Raw genomic sequence first — 20544 nt, forward strand, 5'->3', positions numbered from 1 at the left:
GGAATCCATCACCATGATGGGATAAAAGAAAATACATATAAAGAAAGAAGCAGAAGGTAGAATTATTAGAATTATTAATGACTGTCATGTTCATTCTCAAGAAAAGTTAACTCCTGAATTGAAGGTTAACTCCTTACTTGAACAAAATTTAATAAACATTGATGATTCATTAAAATCATCATGATATATTAACACTACTTCAGAGAATTCTATATTACACTAATTGGAACTTTTCTGTTTTGCCAGTGCAAGCGATAAAGTCGCCAATAATGTACAAATGATGGTACAAATATTCTCACTGGTAACCTTTTATGCCTCATTTTCAAAACAAGTAGCAGCCATTTCTTATCAGATTGATTGTTTCTTACAAAACTGGCATACAATTACATAGCATTTTTACTAGATAGCTCAATTTTGTGCCCTATGGCCATTCGCTGTAATTAAGTCAATTAGGATGCAATCACACTGCTCACCCGAAGGCGAAAATATAGAAAAGGCAAAGTCAAGGGTTAAATTCATCAATTCTAATGAGAATGCACTAGCAAAGTAAAGTATTGCAGTTTTACATAATTTCTGAGTAAGCTATTCATATGAGCTGAAATAATTCTTGAATTTAAATTTGTATTCCAAATTAAGATTTAACTTGAAATTAATGTAGATAATTACTGAGAGAATTAGATTTTGTAGCATAGTTTACGCGAGATGAGATTACTCGGGGTCACGTGATATGAACCGTCGAATCAGGATGCTAAACCATGAAAGCATAGTAAATTTTAAATTTATGTCTTTTTACAAATTTATTGTCTTTATTTATTGGTTTTTTACAAAATTTTAAACGATATTAAAATGTTTATGCCTTCAAAATAAATTCTTAGAACTAACATTCGTTAACATTTTTTATGTATATACTGTATGTTGTCACCAATACAGTCTGCGTGGCGTGATTTGCGCTGACGAAATGGAAAAGAACCCACTAATTTATAATCCTGCAATTAAAAAAAAAATACCTGGACTATGTTTAGTTTTATATAAATAGCAGTATAAGTTTTTCAAACTAACAAAAAATAATTAAAAGCTTTAAAATTTTTAAATACATAAATTTTCAGTTCTTAACATAAAATATTAGTTTCTTTTTTAAAATTTAGGCTTTGCTATGATTATTTTCAAATAAAATTAGTTTTTTAATTCCTCAGTTTCGCACATAAAGTTCAAAAATAAATATGGATAAAAAAAATTTAACATTACCTTTAATGCACATAGCCGTTTTTCAGCAGATGTTACTTCCAATGTCTCAGGAAATCTTTTTTTCTTCATTATATTTCCATCTATCTTTTAAAAAAATGAAAATATTTAAGGGCTATATATTTTAGGTTAGCAAAAGCTTAAACCAATAATAGTGCAGTTATTTTTTTAAAGTTTTTTTTTATTCCTATATCAACAATAATAAAACATCTTTAAAGTGAGCAACAGCAATTGAAAGATCACGAATTGGGGAGGCGCAAAATGCTGTCTTGAAAAATAACATCAGCTACAGGTAGTTTCTTTCCCAGATTCTCACATTTCGTACTCTCTGCGCACTCCCTTGAGTTTGACCATGTACACAGCAATATATTTGCACTTAAAAAGTCAAAGGAGCACCCAATTCTACAGTAGAGGCAAACAAAAAATACATAACCTCAATAAACTACATTTTAAACCAAACAATAAAATAACATAAAAAAGGATTATGCATTTAAGCATTACACAAAGCAAATATCCACTTACCTCGACAAAATTCCTTAACAGCATCCAAAAACTTCCTAGAATTATCTGAACTAGAATCCATATATCAGCATCACACATAAATCCACAAAAATGAGAGTAAAAAATATCCTACGTATTCCAGAGTGTCCCGAAAATGGCTACTAAGTAAACCTTCATTTACACACCAATCAATTAATGCTCTTTTTCCCTTTCATTCCAAATCGTACAGAAACTTCAAATTAATCTTACTACATTAAGCCATTCTACAGCCTAAACAATGAAATTAGCAATGTACTTCCTAAGCAACACACACCACAAAAGCCCTTGCAAAACATTGCATGATTCAAAATTTCCCGGAATAATGCAAACGATTATGTCATAATAGGGTTTCCATAGCATTCAACTACTCAGGTCACCATAAATTAAACAATTCGGCAATAAACGAAACAACAACTTGGCGATAAATGAAACAACTTCACGATAATACAAGGGGTACCCTAAAGTCAATTCTAACCAACGTGGTATGTATACATGCATGTTTGTATAGATGTATATGTTTGTGTATGCATATGTATGTGTATATATACATGCATGCATGCAAACATATTTACATATCTGAATCCGATTCTAATGACAGAAGAGTACCAAATATAATTCATACTGCATTAAAAGAAACATGCAGTTAATTCATACTGCATTATAAGAACCTTTAGGGTTTTGAAAATTCTAAAGAAATATATAATTCCAAAGTATTAAAAGTTTAAGAGATTTATTCAGTATTAATAGAAATGTTCTTCTACAAATTCCACAATTACATTAAAGTTAAAAATTTTTACTAGATGTTAAATTTGATATAGTGAAAGTCCAACTATCTGGCAACTGTTAAGCTCAAGAATTGAAATATTTCAAATTTTTAGAAAAAAAATTAAGTAAATGAAAGTTTTGTAATACCATTACAAAGCTTGTTATATTATTAGCATGTATACATTATTACCAAACAATGGGATTTGGTGTCAAACATGGATGAGCATAAATGTAAACCCAATTAATGCTTGATAAGCTAGTTTTATTTTCGTAAAGAAGGAAATAGTTCTGTTTTTCTGGACCACAGTCAAAAAAAAAAAATTAATTAATACTTGAAGCCTGCCTTTCATGGGACAGCATACAAAATTTTTTCTAAGTTACAGAATCCTGGCATCGAAAAAGATACGATATGCAAGTTTATTTGAAAATGGATAAACAATGGTGATGCAATGTGAAAAACTGTGATAATTAATTTTTTATATGCTATATCCATAATTTGTATCTGTTTATGCCAAAGACCAGCTGGCCCGAACTACTCATGCAAGTTTAGCGACACCTTCTCCAACTTTCATGCTATGTACCAGTTTTATTTGTCCAATTTTGGCTAAAATTTAATCAAACTCTTTATATGAATGCAGAAAGCTTAAATAAGGGAAACAGAAATGTCTGTTTTCCTTATTTAAAGAGTTATTGAGGACAAAAAAATCACAAAAACAGATAGACATCATTGTACAAATAATAAAAACTTTTTATGCTGAACCTAATTCATGCTTATTCAATGAAATCTCAGAACCAAATTTTACAGACAGAAAATGGTATTTAAGTATTATTGCAACCCCTTTAGTAAACATTGGCAAATTTTCAGAATGAGCAAAACTCTGGCAATCACATGCATGCACTTCTTCAACAATATCCAACATCACCATTTTCACATACAATGTATACACGTGTATAAGTTGATCTCTCGACTTTTCAGAAAAAGTTTTGAAAAAACAAATTTGTCTCATGAGTAGGCCCGACAACGACAAAACAGCAAGCCGATGTACTTGATAAAATTACACTCACACTTTAACAAATCTTTATTAATTTCCATTTTAGCACATAATAAAATTTTTAAATATGTACAAAATTTTCAAAGAATTTCATTTAAAACCTTCGAATTCTGATTCCAAAAAATCCAAGAGTTGATTCCTAGAGTCCAAGAAATCCGGGTTTTGTTCCTGTCATATTGGGTGCTCCATTGGTTATAATATTACATATTTTTGTTATAGGCATTTTCAAAGCCTTTCCTGAAATTCCCGAAAAATATTACATCTCGTTGTAGTTCCCTTTAACCCTCTGAGCGTTACGAGTTTAGCCCTGAAATTTCAAAGTTCCTCAAAATGTCACAAATAAGTGATATTTTCTTGATTTTAATTAAAAAATTACTCTTTCATTTTGTACCTTGATTCCTTTTCTTCCAATATACATCCAAACTAAAATTGGATACATTAAAAGCTAGCAGAAATTTTCATGTGTAATGAATGTGGAAGGCAACCTTCTGTACGGAATTTTCTGGTCGTAATGCTGAGAGGGTTAAAGAAGGCATGCAAGCCAGTTCATCAGTAGTTTCAAAGTTCTCATCAACACCTCTTATAAATAATACTAATTGAGCAGTATCATTTATATCGGTACTTTCATCCTTAGCTCTGGAGTAAAATTTAAACAAGCCAATATTTGACTCTAATTGTGACGCCAAATTTATACCGATGACTCTGATTCTAGAAGTCGCCATTTTTCGAGATAAACTTAGTCTCAAAATTATTTTTCTTGTCTGGGCACAAAACATCACAAACTTGGAGCATGCACTGTTTATCACCGAGAGCTTTATTACTTTTAGCAATACTGTATGCTAGAACGTAACTTTAATGTGTAGCTGCTTCTTGGATACCGTTTACCTTTTGAAAACATTTTGTGGGCCTGATTTTTTTTTTACAAAGACTTTCTGCATTTTGTTTTCTTTCACATTCGGACTATTTTGTTTCTTTCATATTCATAATTGGAAATCTTATGCATAGATGTGAAATGACAGGAAATGTTATATCCTTTGAAGACTGCTACAGCTTCATTGCAGATGAGACACACTGGCTTATCTTTTACAATTGTAAAAATAAGATATTTTCAGGCCCATTCATCATTAAAAGCACAGCACTCTGAATCAATCTGAATTTTTTAACAGCCATTTTAGGGTTGAAATATTTTACGAATAACTCAAGCAAGCACTAGCTATGCTATACTTTTAATAATTTCACCACTATTCACAATGATGCTTATATGTGCACAATATTTCTATACGCAGTCAATAATATTAGAACTCGCACCCCAATAAATAAAAAGCCGCTGGCTGGAGCTTAAAATATGCAGTCTGTCACAACTTCCGTATTTAACACTTTACTGATTGAAGTCTGTCTGTGCTTCCTATTTCTATCGATTTATGTTTTGTAGGGAAAAAAATAGAGAAAGTAAAAAGATCACCAGGCCTTTGAAAAAGAGGAAGGAAAAAAGAAAACAAAGTAGAAAAAGTAGAAAAGGAACAAAGTAGAAAAGGAGATGGATATATAATATATATTTCCTTTCAATTTGCCTCAGATCGGCAAATTAAAATTCTATACACGGGCCAGATAAAACCTTCCGGCAGGCCGTAGTTTGCCCATCTCTGTGATAGAGTAATAGCCGGTATTTCTGTATGAGGTGGTCTCCTCGATCCCCTGATCTGACACCACGTGATTTTCGGCTTTCACGGTACTTAAAATCTAATGTGTACCCTGAAGGTGTCGCAAACCTCAATGACTTAAAATATTGCATAACGCAACACATGCAAAATATCATTCCTGATTCATTACATTCCCCAGCTGAGAACGTCATGCACTGGCTGGATTGTGTTCTCCAGTTCAATGGCTATGCGGAACCTGAATTTGATCCGCACTGCCATGCGGATCCGCACTGCCATGCAGAAATCACATTATCTGTTACATTTTTCAATAAATTAGGTATGCCATCTGGTTTTACGTTTTCATTCTTTGTTATTGGATTACACATTATAAATACAAAAGCACCAGCTGTCGCCAATTGTTGCACTATTCTTTTTTTAATTACTGCATTCTTCTTCTCCTTTCTTGTTTAGTAAGTGTACCGATTTCGGTTTCATGGATTACTCCTTCAAGCTAAAGACAGCTTCAAATAGAGATACGTATTTTATAACCACCCGGTAAATATTAGTCCATAAATTTAATATTTAGCTGCATTTGAATTATGAAAAGTAACCAAACGAAATTTGTTAAAAAAGAAGATTAAAAAGGAAGCACATTGAATTTTATTTTCTTTTTTCCTTTTTCCTAAATTTATTTTTCCTCCAGTTATTACTAGTACTATTACTTTTGTCGCTTGTGTATATTCTGATGGCTTTTCTTCTGCATAGAACACATTAGTGACATTGCATTTTTTGTAGCCAAACTGTAATGCTATTAGCAATATCCAGTTAAGTTTTGAAATAAAACACGACTTAAAGCATATATAAGTCACATTTAGCATTTTGAGCATAATATTTAGTGCACTGTGTGATATTAAGAATATGCAAGTTAATTGGCTAAAAATTAGCTGATTAATTTCCGTGAATTCATCTTACTATTATGAAGGTTTATCCCCCCCCCCAAGCCCAAAGGAGAAATTTTCCCAGATGGGCTATTAATTTCCTTTTGGCATTTTGCAATTATTCACTACAAGCTTTGTTTCACTTTTCAAATTGTTGCCACCAAATATTATCGCCCTGTATGCTCTGCGGTAGGGGGGGACGCCGCGGCACGCTATGAATTGGAAGTTGATCTGTCAGCATTATTCTTATCTTCAGGGCAGATGTTTTCATTATATTTGGCATATAATTTCTTACTAAATGTAGTATTTCATCTCGATGTATTCCGTCTTTGATATGATTTAAATCAAATTCCTCGTCATTATAATTCGCTTCCGATAGTGAAGAAAGTGACACAGAGGTTATTGAAAACGAAAAAATTTCGATTAATTAGATTGATTGTTCGAAATTTTCGATTGAAAATTTCGAACAAATTAGTCGGTATTCTCGACACAGCAAGGACTTGAACAGCGGAACTTTGTAATTGAACAAGAAATTATGTCTGTTTATAGAATTAAAGAGAAAGTATTATCACATAAAACGAAACAACTTAAACACCTTACATTGAAAGAAATGTTTAATAAAGTAAACAAATAAATATTAAGCTTTTTTTTTTTTTTTTTTGTAAATTTTGATACCCTTTAGATCATAATTGTTCTTTATTTCATAAACTACGCAGGGTTGCCACTCAAACAGAAGAATGAAATTCCCTGACTTTTCCAGGTTTTCCAGGTGTGTTTCAAGAAAATTCCAGTCTATCCGCGTAATGTATGTTGGCTACGCTAAGAGGTAAATTATGGTATTACTTGTATTGTGTAGCAAATTCACTTAATTATTCAATAAATCCCAGAGGACATTTATTCTTAATTATTCTTGGTATACTTTGTTTGATAATTTTGTTTACTTTTCCACTTAAGGAACTTAATAAAATTTAAGATATATACATTAAATAACAAATGTATGTTTTATTTAATTATTACTCATGATCATCACCAGTTCAACACGAGGCTAATCCGGTCCTTATAAATCACAACGCAATGCTAAATAGTTAGGTTAGATTTTAGGTAAATTTAATTTGTGTGAGGTATGTTCTCAAAAAGCACCTTAACACTTGAAAACACAAATATAATTATAATAGTTCTTGTTTCCTCCATTGAAGATTGAGATTAGAATCTTCCCAATCTGGAATAAAATAAGGCTTTTTTTCCAGACATTCTGCAGCTAAACGAAACAAAGAAATCTATTTTAATAAATTGAGGTATTTTATATTTAGTTCGCAGCATACATAAGAAAAAAATATGTGCATTAAATTTCGTGATGGTATGTCATCATACTGCTAGAATTAATTTCAAGATTATGCCAGAGAAAATTTCCTGAAATTTAGAAATATTATTTACTAATAAGTAATAAATTTAGAGGGAAGAAGCATCATTAAATTATACGAATAACATAAAAATAAAGATAATTACTTAAAAATTGAATTAGAATAATCAACGATATTTTAGCGAATATAGTTATATTACATGGTTAGCCTAGATGACAGATTACTATTTTTTATTTTACTGCAAAATGGCAAGGTGTTTATTAAAAAGAAAAGTTTAAAAAGATTTTGCGGTAAAATTGTAGTATACCGTAAGGCTTTGGCACAATTTTGAAAATTGTAGCCAAGACCAAAATGACCCGTTTACTGCGCATCATCATGTCGCCAAATCCATACATGGAGATTATTTTAACCAAAAAACGTCTATGCAAAGAATCTCAAATTCTTTGGTCTACGTAAAGAAGAAAATTTTCCATACAAGTAAAATGCTATTACGCCGCTAGAATGCGGAGGGAAAATTTGCCAAGGGATTTGGCGACGGAACCTGGCGGCCAGAATTTCCCTCTCCGCGATGTGTACCGGAAATTGAGAAACGTGTTAAGAAGAAACGTTCTTTGACAAAAAGAAAGCTACGAAAATCCGTTTTTAAATTATTGCGAAAAATCCAAGAAGAAACGTTTTATCAAAGGACGTTTCTTCTTGGATTTTTCGCAATAATTTTAAAAACGGATTTTCGTAGTTCCCCCCCCCCTGAAAATTACTAACCTATGAATTAATTTACTTGCACTAAAAAATATTTTCTTTTAATTTAGAGTTTAACTACTTGCGCTAAGACTAAACTTCACGGTTGCGGTGCCGTGCGCTACAATATAGCAAGTGGTAAAGTGTCTCATTTACGCCGCTCCGCATCTGCGAGTGCAATCCAGAGCTGTAACTCGAGAAATAAACAATCTCGTTGTTAGGCGACGTGTGCACCATGTTATTTTCATTTTTGCGATAAATGCTTATCGACGTGGTGTTCACATCGCTCGCAGTTTGAGACAAAAACATCTCGACGTGCGTGGCACGTCTTTTTAGCGCAAGTGGTTAAAGAAATTTTAAAGGATATTCATTTAATGAACTCTTGATAACGTGACCTTCGAACTTCGACACCGTTTTCCAGCTTTGGCGGCAGATATATCACGCATGCACAGCTGTTTCCCTCTATGATGGAACGGAGCCACGTCTGTTGCAGAGAGGTTTTCCTTCTTTACAATACATATTCTTTGATTCTAACCTCCATGGTACCGTATACTAAGATTAAACCCATTTTGTTTTATACGAGAACAGGTACTTTCTTTAGTTCATGCACTGCACATGCGATTCTCAAGAATACTGGAAACCAAAAGTTGCGGGAAACTTGCTTTGCCTTTCTAAAAGGCAATCAAATTGGAGCTGCGAAAATTGGCTCTATGCCAGCAGACACTCACGTGATAGGCAATTCGCCAAAAAAGTTATCTCTTCCGACGTCGGCGCAAAAATCGCTTTTTTTGGCGGGAATATTGTATGAAATTCCCTGACTTTTCCAGATTTTGACAAAAATACTTAAATTCCCTGAATTTTTTGGTCAATTTTCGAATTCCCTGACAGGTAGCGTGGCAACCCTGACTACGGTTTCATATTTTTAATTTTACAATTTCTGCATGCCATCTTACCAGATTTAAACTGATGATCTATAATCCGGAAAAATTGATAATCTGGAATCGCCGAAGTCCCGACGAGTCCGTATTAATGACTTTTGTTTGTACACAAAACGCTTGGAAAAAAAGGCCTCTTTGAGCATAACAGATTTTATGTTACGTTCTATTTTATTTTATTTTACTTATTATTCCAAAGGTGAACCTGAAAGACTATTGCTTTTGCTTTGCATCAGAATCCTACAAACAGCATATCACTTTTCAAACCATTGCCACCAAATACTATAATCCTGTAATATATTTGACGAAAGTAAATAATGAAGAATCTGCATAAATGCATGCATGTTTCTTGCACTGTGATAAAACAATGGTACCTAGAGCCACTCAATTTTCAATGACGTAATCCTACTGCGAATATGGGCATCTGAAAGGCCAAATTTGAAATTTGTTTTATTATCAATTTCATATTTTGCAAAACTTTTACAAATTTTTGATTAAAAAACTCAACGATTTAAAAACGAGCAACAGCAACACTCTACAGGGGGGGAAACCTTTTTATCTCCAGAGCACAGAACTGTGTATCGAAAATTCTAAAGATATGCTAATTTTGAAATTATTTTGTGACATTGCTGTTGAACTGAATTTTATGGTTTAAGTGCAAAGAACATGATATTTAATAAATAAAGGTAACACACAAGATGTTAAAAAAAAAGCCCCTTTGGACGTATGCAATTCTGGGATGTTTTTTTAAGTTAAAATAGGTCGATGTGTACATGCATACTGTGTATGTGCAATTCTTAAAAACGCAGCAAGCAGTTTGCGATTCTGCACTTTCTCCCAATTTCGCACCTAATCTTCATCATGATTAAGCACTTTTGTTCCATAAAAGTTCTAGCACACGTAATTCGGCTAGCAGATTGTTGGAAAAAAAATGTTCAGTTAAAAAAAAAAAAATGCCTTTACTTCGTGAAAACAAAATGGTGTCCAAACAAAAACTAGCAGGTTGCTGTAGCAGGGTTGGTCGCCAAATTTTCGCCAAAAAATCACCAAGTTACCATAATCCAAAGATTAATCATTTTTTGTCTACATTTCGAACTTTAAGTCTAAAATTACGGTTGATCTTTACATTATGGTAACTTGGCGTTTTTTTCGCGAAAATTTGCCGACCAACTCTCCTACAGCAACCCTCTATTTTTTTTTTCCCGACGCCATTTTGTCTTCACGAAGTAAAGACATGTTTCTTTTCTTTTTATCTACTGAAAACTTTTTCCAACAATCTACTAGCCGAATTACACTTATGCTAGAAATTTTATCTAACAAAACTGCTTAATCATGACAAATATTCACTACAAAATTGGGAAAAAGTGCTCAATACCATACTCCTTACGCGTTTTTCAAAATAACACATACACATAAACCATGTACACGCCAACTTATTTTTACTTAAAAAAAATCCCAGAATTACACAAAAATGGCATTGCGCACACTCTTCACTATATCCATGTACACTGCTTTTTTCTCATAAATTACAAAAATTTCACGAAAATACATGACAATTTTCTGAATCTTTAAACCCGGTAAACAGAACACATATGAAATTACCTGATTGCAAAAAAGTTTATACCCTTTCCAAATATGAACATTTCCACATATAAAATAAATAAAATATCCAAAAACTTTTACCTCTAAATCATCTATTATATTATACACGTCACCAACGAATTCATACCACAAGCATTACAAATACTTAGTGTCAAATATTTAAATTATTTCCATGCAGGTTTACTTCAACTTAAAGGTATACCAAATTCCTACAAACATAAAATTCACAAAATAACTATCATTTAATTAAAATATCACTAAACCATGTACACGTCGACTTACTTTTACTTAAAAAAACATCCCAGAATTGCACAAAAATGGCATTGCGCACACTCTTCACTATATCCATGTACACTGCTTTTTTCTCATAAATTAGAAAAATTTCACAAAAATACATGACAATTTTCTGAATCTTTAAACCCGGTAAAAAGAACATATATGAAATTACCTGATCGCGAAAAAGTACATACCTTTTCCAAATATGAACATTTCCACATATAAAATAAATAAAATATCCAAAAACTTTTACCTCTAAATCATCTATTATATTATACACGTCACCAACGAATTCATACCGCAAGCATTACAAATACTTAGTGTCAAATATTTAAATTATTTCCATGCAGGTTTACTTCAACTTAAAGGTATACCAAATTCCTACAAACATAAAATTCACAAAATAACTATCATTTAATTAAAATATCACTAAACCATGTACACGTCGACTTATTTTTACTTAAAAAAACATCCCAGAATTGCACAAAAATGGCATTGCGCACACTCTTCTCTATATCCATGTACACTGCTTTTTTCTCATAAATTAGAAAAATTTCACGAAAATGCATAACAATTTTCTGAATCTTTAAACCCGGTAAAAAGAACATATATGAAATTACCTGATCGCGAAAAAGTACATACCCTTTCCAAATATGAACATTTCCCCGTATAAAATAAATAAAATATCCTAAAACTTTTACCTCTACATTATCTATTATATTACAAACGTCACTAACTAATTCATACCTTTACTTCATTACAAATGGTTACAAATACTTAGTGTCAAATATTTAAATTATTTCCATGCACGTTTACGCAAATTACTTTCCTTCCACCTTACATTTAGAACAATGCATAAAAATAATATCTTCAAATAATTAAAAATACTAACTTACCTATTCTTCTTCAGAATCTTAATTATGTGTCCGATAAACTTTTCTTATTTCTATTTCAGGATCTTTAAAATCATACTTATAGTTCACACCAAGGTACCAAGTAAAATAAATAACTTAATAAAACATCTTACTTCTATCTCGCACAATCTTAAAGAAACACTTATTACCCCTTTCAATCCCACTAAATACCCATTTCGAATTCACTTTAGTTAGGGCCATGGGATCCAAAAATTAACGAACACAGTTTCACACAACACAGAATAAAGGCAAATACAAAATTTCCAGATTTTTTCCCGATTTCCCCCCTTTTTCGATTAAAGAACCGTAATTCGTCCATTAATATCACATGACATATCACATGATCTCTCATTTCCCTCGCACAAAATAATGCGTAATCGGAACTGAGTACTGCTCACATTATTACCAAAGTCCCAGGTAGTAACCTTTATCGCCTCCAAAATGTCGCCAAACTACCAGTTACCATATTGTAAAGATCAGCCAAAATTACTCTAAAAATGTGGTTTTCACACATGCAAAAACCACGTTTTGAACACACAATTTAAGCTAAAAATCTGAAACACAAACAAAAAATTTAGATAGCTAAAACATAAAGTTTCTAACCAAAAATATTTGAGAAGAACCCATGTATACAGAGATGTGTTTTAACTTAAAAAAATCTATGAATTGCATAATCTAGGCAGTGAAGGAATCCACGAACCATGCACACCTCACTTTTAATAAATTAACATAACAATAAATTTCAAAGAATGCCATATACACAGCATTCTGTTTAAACTTGAAAAAACATCTACAAATTGCACAATCTAGGCATTGTGCACAAATCCACAAAATAAATTACAAAAAATTCAAAAAAAAACAATAGCAACAGAAATTCATACTAAAAAAAACAATGAACATATCATTCTTAACATATTTAATCATAACATTTTTACTCTTATTTTCTTGAATTTATGTGGTGACACCGATATACGGATTCGAGTTCAGATAATTTTAGGAAGTTTTTGGATGCTGTTAAGGAATTTTGTGTGCCACAGACTGAAGATGAAGGAATGTCTAAATAAGGTAAGTGGATATTTGCTTTGTGCAGTGCTTAAATGCATAAGAGGTTTTTCTTTTCCTTTTTTATGTTATTTTATTGTTTGATTTAAAATGTAGTTTATTGAGATTACGTATTTTTTGTTTGCCTCTACTGTAGAATTGGTTGCTCCTTTGACTTTTTAAGTGAAAATAGGTCGACATGTTCATGGATAAGGTCAAGGGAGTGCACAATGCAAGTTTGTGCAATTCTGAGTTTTTTAAGTGAAAATAGGTCGATGTGTACATGGATACCGAGTTTGTTCAATTCTCTCTTTTGTTATTTTAACCACTACACAAGTCAAAGAAGTGCATAAACTCGATATCCATGTGCTGCCAAAAAGTCGCCAATTTTCAGCAAGGGGTACCCGTAAATATACTTTTACCCGATGATCTTTCTGAGACACATCACTGCAGACAACTTCCTTAATTGAACGAAATTAACTCATTGTTTAATCAATTCAAAAAAGATAGCACGGAAATCAGACAAAATAACAGTAAATAAGTGAAGAATTTATTACAGACCGAGAGGCAAACAACAAGTGCGGTGCTAAAACATGCAAAATTATAAACAGCAATGTAAGAAACAAAAACAACATAAGAGGAATAATTGCTAACTCCAAACATGTGATTCCATTGCACTACCAGGTTTGAACTATTATCGCTATTGCTGGCAGTGTTTACATTTATCGGGTTATTTGCAGAAGTGTTCACATTTTGATAAATATTTAGGCAGTGAAATTTGAAATTGAGTTAGTTTTTGAAATTAACAACTAATCTGGACCACTAGCTGTATTCGTCATGCATACAGTCCGTATGCAATCTGAGTTTCACACCACCGTTTTTGATTACACATTACGTTAAAATTATAGTATTCGGTACGGCCTTGGCGTGTTTTTAAAAAATGTCGCCAACACCAAAATGACATGTTTACCGCTCATCATATTATCACCATGTCCCGTGTGTTCTGTACACTAAGATTACACCCGGATTAGAATGAAACGTAAGTAAAAAATGGTTAAAGTGCACAATCGCCCACTTATTTGTTTGGCGCTTTTTACAAGAGAAATTGGATTTTTGTCAATTTTCTTTGACTTTTTAAGTGAAAATAGGTCGATGTGTACATGGATAAAGTCAAGAGAGTGCGCAATGCCATATTTGTGCAATTTGGGGATGTTTTTTTAAGTGAAAATAGGTAGATGTGTACATGGTCACCGAGTTTGTGCAATTCTTAAAAACGCGCCAAACAGTGGGTGATTCTGCACTTTCCCCTAAAAAATAGCCTATCTTTCAAATCTGACCTATTATTTATACGTCTGAGTAATCAAAACATAATGCACTAATAGCACTACCACCTGCCACTCGAAGAGTTTGAGACTACTGTCTTAGATTACTGATTAAAATGAAACATGAGTTCAAAAAAAAATTACCTTTCAAATTAAACTTATTACTTACCTATATAAGACACAGCAACAAAAATAGAAGTATAATGAACTAATTACACTACCAATGCAACGAGTTCTACATTCTCAATACAACAGTATGTATTGATTCTCACTGCAAATATATTAAACATTTGTGGATTTCGCGTCTTTTTGCCAGTTGGTCGAAAAGTGATACAACTATGAGTTGAAAAGATAAGTGCAAAAGTTTTTTCTTTGTGTTAAAAAAAAGTTTCTTCTGACTAATCAAATAAATTCTCAAAATTAATAAAAAAAATTCATATTTATATGACATAATCGAGAAGGCAACCCATACTCTCCTATGAAACCAGGAAATTTTCGCACCTAAACTTGATTTTTCTGTGCAGAAAGACTTAGCGGGTGCAAAACAAGACACCTTTGTCTGTCTGTCTAATGTGTGTCAATATTTAAAAAAATGATCCAACGCAAAAAACAAAAATAATCTACATTGCTTGGAATTTCGATATTTATAATTATTTTGAAACATTTCTAATTTCTACTAAAATTTTATGAAAATACAATTTATTTACTTAGAATCGTGTATTTTTAGTTCTTATTATTATCGGAGGTGAGTTAAAATATTAATATCAAAAAATATAATATTAATATCATTATTAATATCAAAAAATGGTCTATTTTTTTGTAAACAAACTTTTCTTAATTTACAAGTTGCATGTAATGTAAATAATATTTATAAGAATATAAATCAGATTTTAAAGTAAAAGGTGTATGTTGTGTATACCCATTCTTTCTGTTAAAATATTTTACTATTAATTTATGTATAAAATAGTCTTATGTAGATTATTTGTTTGAAACAAATTTTTATAGTCAAAATAATATGTTTCGCATCTTTCTTAGAGGAGGAAATAATGCATCTGAAGATGTCTTTCGTATTTTTCAGAGTAACATTTTTGCAAAGATTGTAGCATTATTAAAATTGTATAGCATCAAAACAAGTTACTGTAATTGTAGCCTTCTCTATTTGCCATTGAAATTTTTGCTGATTTCATGTAGTGTGCATATAATCTAAAAGAAGTATTGTTTATGCTTTTATTTATATATATATATATATCTCTCTTTTTTAATTTTTTTCAGAATGGAGCAATTTTTTAAGCTGAGATTTTGTAGAAGCTTTATTCTGACATTTGGAAAAGCTTGTAGACGGCCTTTTTATTCAAATAAATTGTATTATTGCACAGCAAAGTTAGATTCAACAATTAGGAATATTACTTATAAAGATCATTCATCACACTGCGGAGATGTTAATATTCAAGTACGCAATTATGCAAAACGAGCACAAGGGAAATTGTTGAAAAGTTAGTTTTAATATCTTAATCTACATTCTTATAACCCTTTCAGGTTTTTTATTTATTCATTTATTTATTTATTAAATGCACTACAATAAGCTTGAAACCCATGCATCCAATATCCAGACCTCTGGATAACAGAACAGAAAATAATTTTCTTTTGTAAAGCTTAGGACTGGAAAATATAATACTCAAGGAAAAGCAAATGTGTGTACCAAAAAAGTAGTGTTTTCCCAACTAAGATTCCAGTATGTCATTCTCAATGACATGCTGACTAGGAAGTCACACTATGACCAATAACAATATATTATATAAATTAGGTTGATCTTGGGATTATGGTAACTTGGCGAAAATTTGGTGACCAACTCTGCTACAGCAACCCTCTGTTTTTTTTCTCGCCCTCATTTTGTCTTCACGGAATAAAGACATGTTTCTTTTCTTTTTATTTACTCAACACTTTTTCCAACAATCTACTAGCCGAATTACACTTATGCTAGAAATTTTATGGAACAAAACTGTTTAATCATGACAAATATTAACTGCAAAATTGGGAAAAAGTGCAGAATCGAAAACTCCTTGCCGTGTTTTTCAAAATCGCACATACACAGTAACCATGTACACGTTGACTTATTTTTACTTAAAAAAAATCCCAGAATTGCACAAAAATGTCATTGCGCACACTCTTGACTTTATCCATCTAAACTGCTATTTTCTCATAAATTACAAAAATTTGCACGAAAATGCAGGAAAATTTTGTGAATCTTTAAACTCGGTAAAAAGCACATATATGAAATTACCTGATCGCGAAAAATTATATACCCTATCCAAAGATGAACATTTCCATGTATAATATAAATAAAATATCCAAAAACTTTTACCTCTAAATTATCTATTATAAACCTCACCAACGAATTCATAACAAAACATTAAAAATGGTTACAAATACTTAGTGTCAAATATTTAAATTATTTCCATGCAAATTTACTTCTACTCAAACGTATTCCAAAATACTACAAACATATAACTCTCAAAATCACGATCATTAAATTAAAAAACACTACTTAAAATATAAATAAGCACATACATTAAATTAATAAAAATTAACTTACAATTCTAATTACTGTAAACTAAATCTTTGCTAATAACAATTTTCCAATAATACCATATTAATTTATTTACTCCTTACATTTAGAACAATGCATAAAAATAATATTCTCAAATGATTAAAAATACTAACTTACCTAATCTTCAGAATCTTTATTACGTAGCACGCACACTTCCACTATTTCACACAACACACTATGAAGCTTAATACAAAATAATATAGTACTACAGTTTTCCAAATTCCCCCCCCTTTTCCGATTAAAGAACTGTAATTCGTCCATTAATGTCACATGACATGTCTCATGATCTCTCATTTCCCTCACACAAAATAATGCGTAATCGGAACTGAGTACTTCTCACATTATTCCCAAAGTCCTAGGTAGTAACCTTTATCGCCTCCAAAATGTCGCCAAACTACCTGTTATCATATTCGAAAGATAAGCCATAAATTAAAATTTTACTGATATTAGCCACGAATGGACTTTCGGTTTGGGGGGTAGCATTTTTCTGTGTGACCTAAATAATAGCAAAAATCCCAAGATATGTTACTTTTGAATAGGATGTTGCTCATGCTTTTCTTTTGGGGGGGGTAGGGGGGGCATAAATAGCAGCAAGAAAAGGAGAAATAATTAGATCAGTTATAATTTTTTTTAATATATATATACATGTGTATATATGATTTTAAAAAATTGCTTAGCCATCACTGCATAATTCATTTCTCAAGCTGCAGTGTGTTGATTGTCATATGGTGATTAAAGCAAAAATAATAAATGATTCATCAGGTTAGCATCAATGTCAAAGTGCAAGTAAGAAATGGGACTATGCCAGAGCTTACATTGTGCTTGAGGCCAGGTCTGGTACTTCTTAGTTTTGGGGATAAATTCTAACTCTAGTCGGAGTGCACCGAAGCCTTAAAATGAGAAGGCTTCGGCACTTCTTTTATGTAACTGAACAACAATTTCAGTAGAAATTTCATCTTGAAAATTTTATTTTTAACAATAAAATTATATTAAAAATCTTTTATCGCTCTTTGCATTTTATTTAAACTTAATTATTTTAATAAATTAATTATGAATTAAATAAAGTTATCAGTTAAATAATAATTAATAAATATAAATTGTTAATTAATTTGATAATCATTAACTATTTAATTATTTTAATAATCATTTTATTCATTTATTTACTTTTGTTCCTCTTTCCTGACGGTCTTCCATAGGGCTCCAGCACTTCTAATTTTAGAAATTAAGCCCTGGACTGTGCACATGTTTTATTATGAAGAGGTATGAAAAATGCAAGTTTAAAACATTAAAAAAAAAAAAAAAAAAAAAAATTCTAAAAATTAAAAAAGAGGCTACTGGTGATCCAAAGGCCTGGATTTTAGATCATTCTAGATTTTGGATTTTATACTGTAAATGATCTATTTCAAAATGTATCAGTGTAGAATTTTATTTCTGGATTTTTTTAAATAGTATCATAATAAAGTTATATGAATTGTATCAAAAAAATCTGTATAAATTATGCAATACAGTTTCATGAAATTAATCACACAATGTTTGTTTATTGGAAAATAGTTAATTTCATGTTAAAAAGTAATAATTTAAGCATTTTTATCTATTTATTTGTTTAAATACTGGAAAGGATGTGGATTGTTTTCAGTAAGCAAAGAAAATCATATGGGTGGAATTCATCAAAATTATTTCCAGTATTCGTAGAACTTGAGTTTAAGAAGAGATTTGATAAGCAGAGTTGACTTTTCCTGTTTAGGATTATTAAAATTGTAAAGCATAAATGCAAGTTTAATGACTAGCAGTTTGAATACGTTGACCAGCAGTGAAAAATCTGAAAAACCCATATATCATAATATATACCTATAGATTTTTCTTCTTTTATTTTTATTTTAGTTGCAATTCAAAGACTTAGATTATGATAAATAGAACCATGTTAACTGACCATTAGTAACTAACATATAATTATTGCCAGCTCAAAAGTAAACTAGCAATTCTGAAGCCTGTGCAGTATTAATTTCTTCTTTTAGTTTGATTTCTCCTATGATATTCTCATAAATGCAAATAGTAAATATTTCTCAGTATTAAAAAAACATAACTTTTTTAATGTTTTTCGTATTACAAAAGTACAAGTGGGTATCAGCTTTCTGGTTTCTAAAATGTCATATTTCAAAATGTTTTTCCCTGAATAGATTTTTCTTGAATTCATTTGGCACAAAATGCCGTAGATTATGATAGTTTTTCGAAGAAACTTCAGATCTTTTTTAAGAAATAATAATAATAAAAATGAATTAAATGAATTTATGAAATTTTTTACATTATTTTTATTCAGAATTGATAATAATTAAATTCTTTCAGATTGTGTAAACAAATTTTACATGCTCTCTGCAAATAGATGCTGAAAATAACTAATCAAACAATACCAAAGACACATTAAAACCTTAAAAATTATTAGCAAAATAAAAAGAGGAATTAACATATATATAATTTGATTTTAAATAATAATAATATTATTTCTGAAAGGCAATTTGGTTTTAGAAAGGGAATGTCAACCGAATATGCTCTTTATAGAATCATATCTGGCATTAGAGAGAAAAGAAAGCCTAAGCATGTGACTCTGGTTTCATTTGACGCCAGGGTTGCCTTCGATAATGTAAGGTGGCTCTACCTGATGCAACACTTGAAGAATATTGGAATTACTAAGAATATGTATGAAATTATAAAAAGTTACTTTAAAAGTCGAAAGATGGTTTTTAAGGGCCCATCTAATAATCTGAACCTGGTTTTTGACATTTACAAAGGAGGGCCCCAAGGCTCTTGCAGAACTCCTCTGTTCTGGGGCCACATTGTTAATGACTTACTATAGAAAGTCAATATTTTGAATTGTGAGATTGTCTGTTATGCCGACGATATATTGGTTATGGTGGAGGGAGACTCCTTTGGAAAAATGGAGAAAGTATTTTAAAAAGTAGAAAATGATTTGAAAGAATGGATTGACAGAGAGAAAATATATTTTAATAATGAAAAAACTTGTGGACTTTTTTTCCTTTGGGGTGGGGAAAAAACTACATCTCCACAATTGAAATTTAAGTATCATATGAAACAATCGTATGAAATATCTAGGAATTATTATTGATATGAGTTTTCCAGAACACTTTAAGCATATACATAGAATCACAAATAACATTTTAAAATGTTATAAGCATAATTTTAGTGCTGATACTTTGAATAGAAAGAGTTCCACCTGAGAGAGATATTTAGAAATGTGATCATCCCCAAAATATTTTATGGAGTCGGAGCTTGGGCTTACCAGGCAGAGAAAGCACTTAGGATTAGAATGAAATTGGACACCTTGCAGAGAGGCTGGATGCTTGCCATTACGAGAGCTTTCAGAACTGTTTTAAATGAAGTTGCCTGCGTCCTTGCGGGTGTTTTGCACCTCTCGATTCTATACAAATTTTACTACAAGAAATTTTTATTAGCTAATAAATTATTATATATACTGAAATTGGACAAAAAGTACTCACAAGTAAAGCCTTTCAACATGAGAATGAGGATATTATTTACCCAATCCCAATACAATTG

At 31.2% G+C, this 20544-nt stretch overlaps 2 protein-coding genes across 5 annotated transcripts in view; one reads left to right on the forward strand and one right to left on the reverse strand.

Moving 5' to 3' along the window:
- LOC118197440 (structural maintenance of chromosomes protein 6-like) overlaps positions 1–14664 on the reverse strand; it is a 144280-nt gene extending 129616 nt beyond the window's left edge. For 2 of the 4 annotated variants that reach the window (XM_035368956.2, XM_035368954.2), the window contains exons 1-2: positions 14536–14664; positions 1246–1329 (exon numbers count right to left, since the gene is read on the reverse strand). In XM_035368956.2, coding sequence (XP_035224847.2) covers positions 1246–1314 — 69 coding nt within the window. In that variant the 5' untranslated portion in view covers positions 1315–1329; positions 14536–14664. Of the gene's footprint in view, positions 1–1245; positions 1330–8671; positions 8895–14535 lie in introns of those variants that run through there. The other 2 variants (XM_035368955.2, XM_085813666.1) reach the window with 2 other exon arrangements.
- Positions 14665–14907: 243 nt separating this feature from the next.
- Positions 14908–20544, forward strand: part of mRRF1 (mitochondrial ribosome recycling factor 1) — a 33839-nt gene continuing 28202 nt past the window's right edge. The window contains exons 1-2 of the mRNA XM_085813680.1: positions 14908–15111; positions 15639–15859. Coding sequence (XP_085669806.1) covers positions 15053–15111; positions 15639–15859 — 280 coding nt within the window. The 5' untranslated portion in view covers positions 14908–15052. The remainder of the gene's footprint in view (positions 15112–15638; positions 15860–20544) is intronic.

Source organism: Stegodyphus dumicola, chromosome 1, assembly GCF_044657685.1.
Source record: "Stegodyphus dumicola isolate Sdum_Otavi_A_Nest chromosome 1, ASM4465768v1".
NCBI lineage: Eukaryota > Metazoa > Arthropoda > Arachnida > Araneae > Eresidae > Stegodyphus > Stegodyphus dumicola.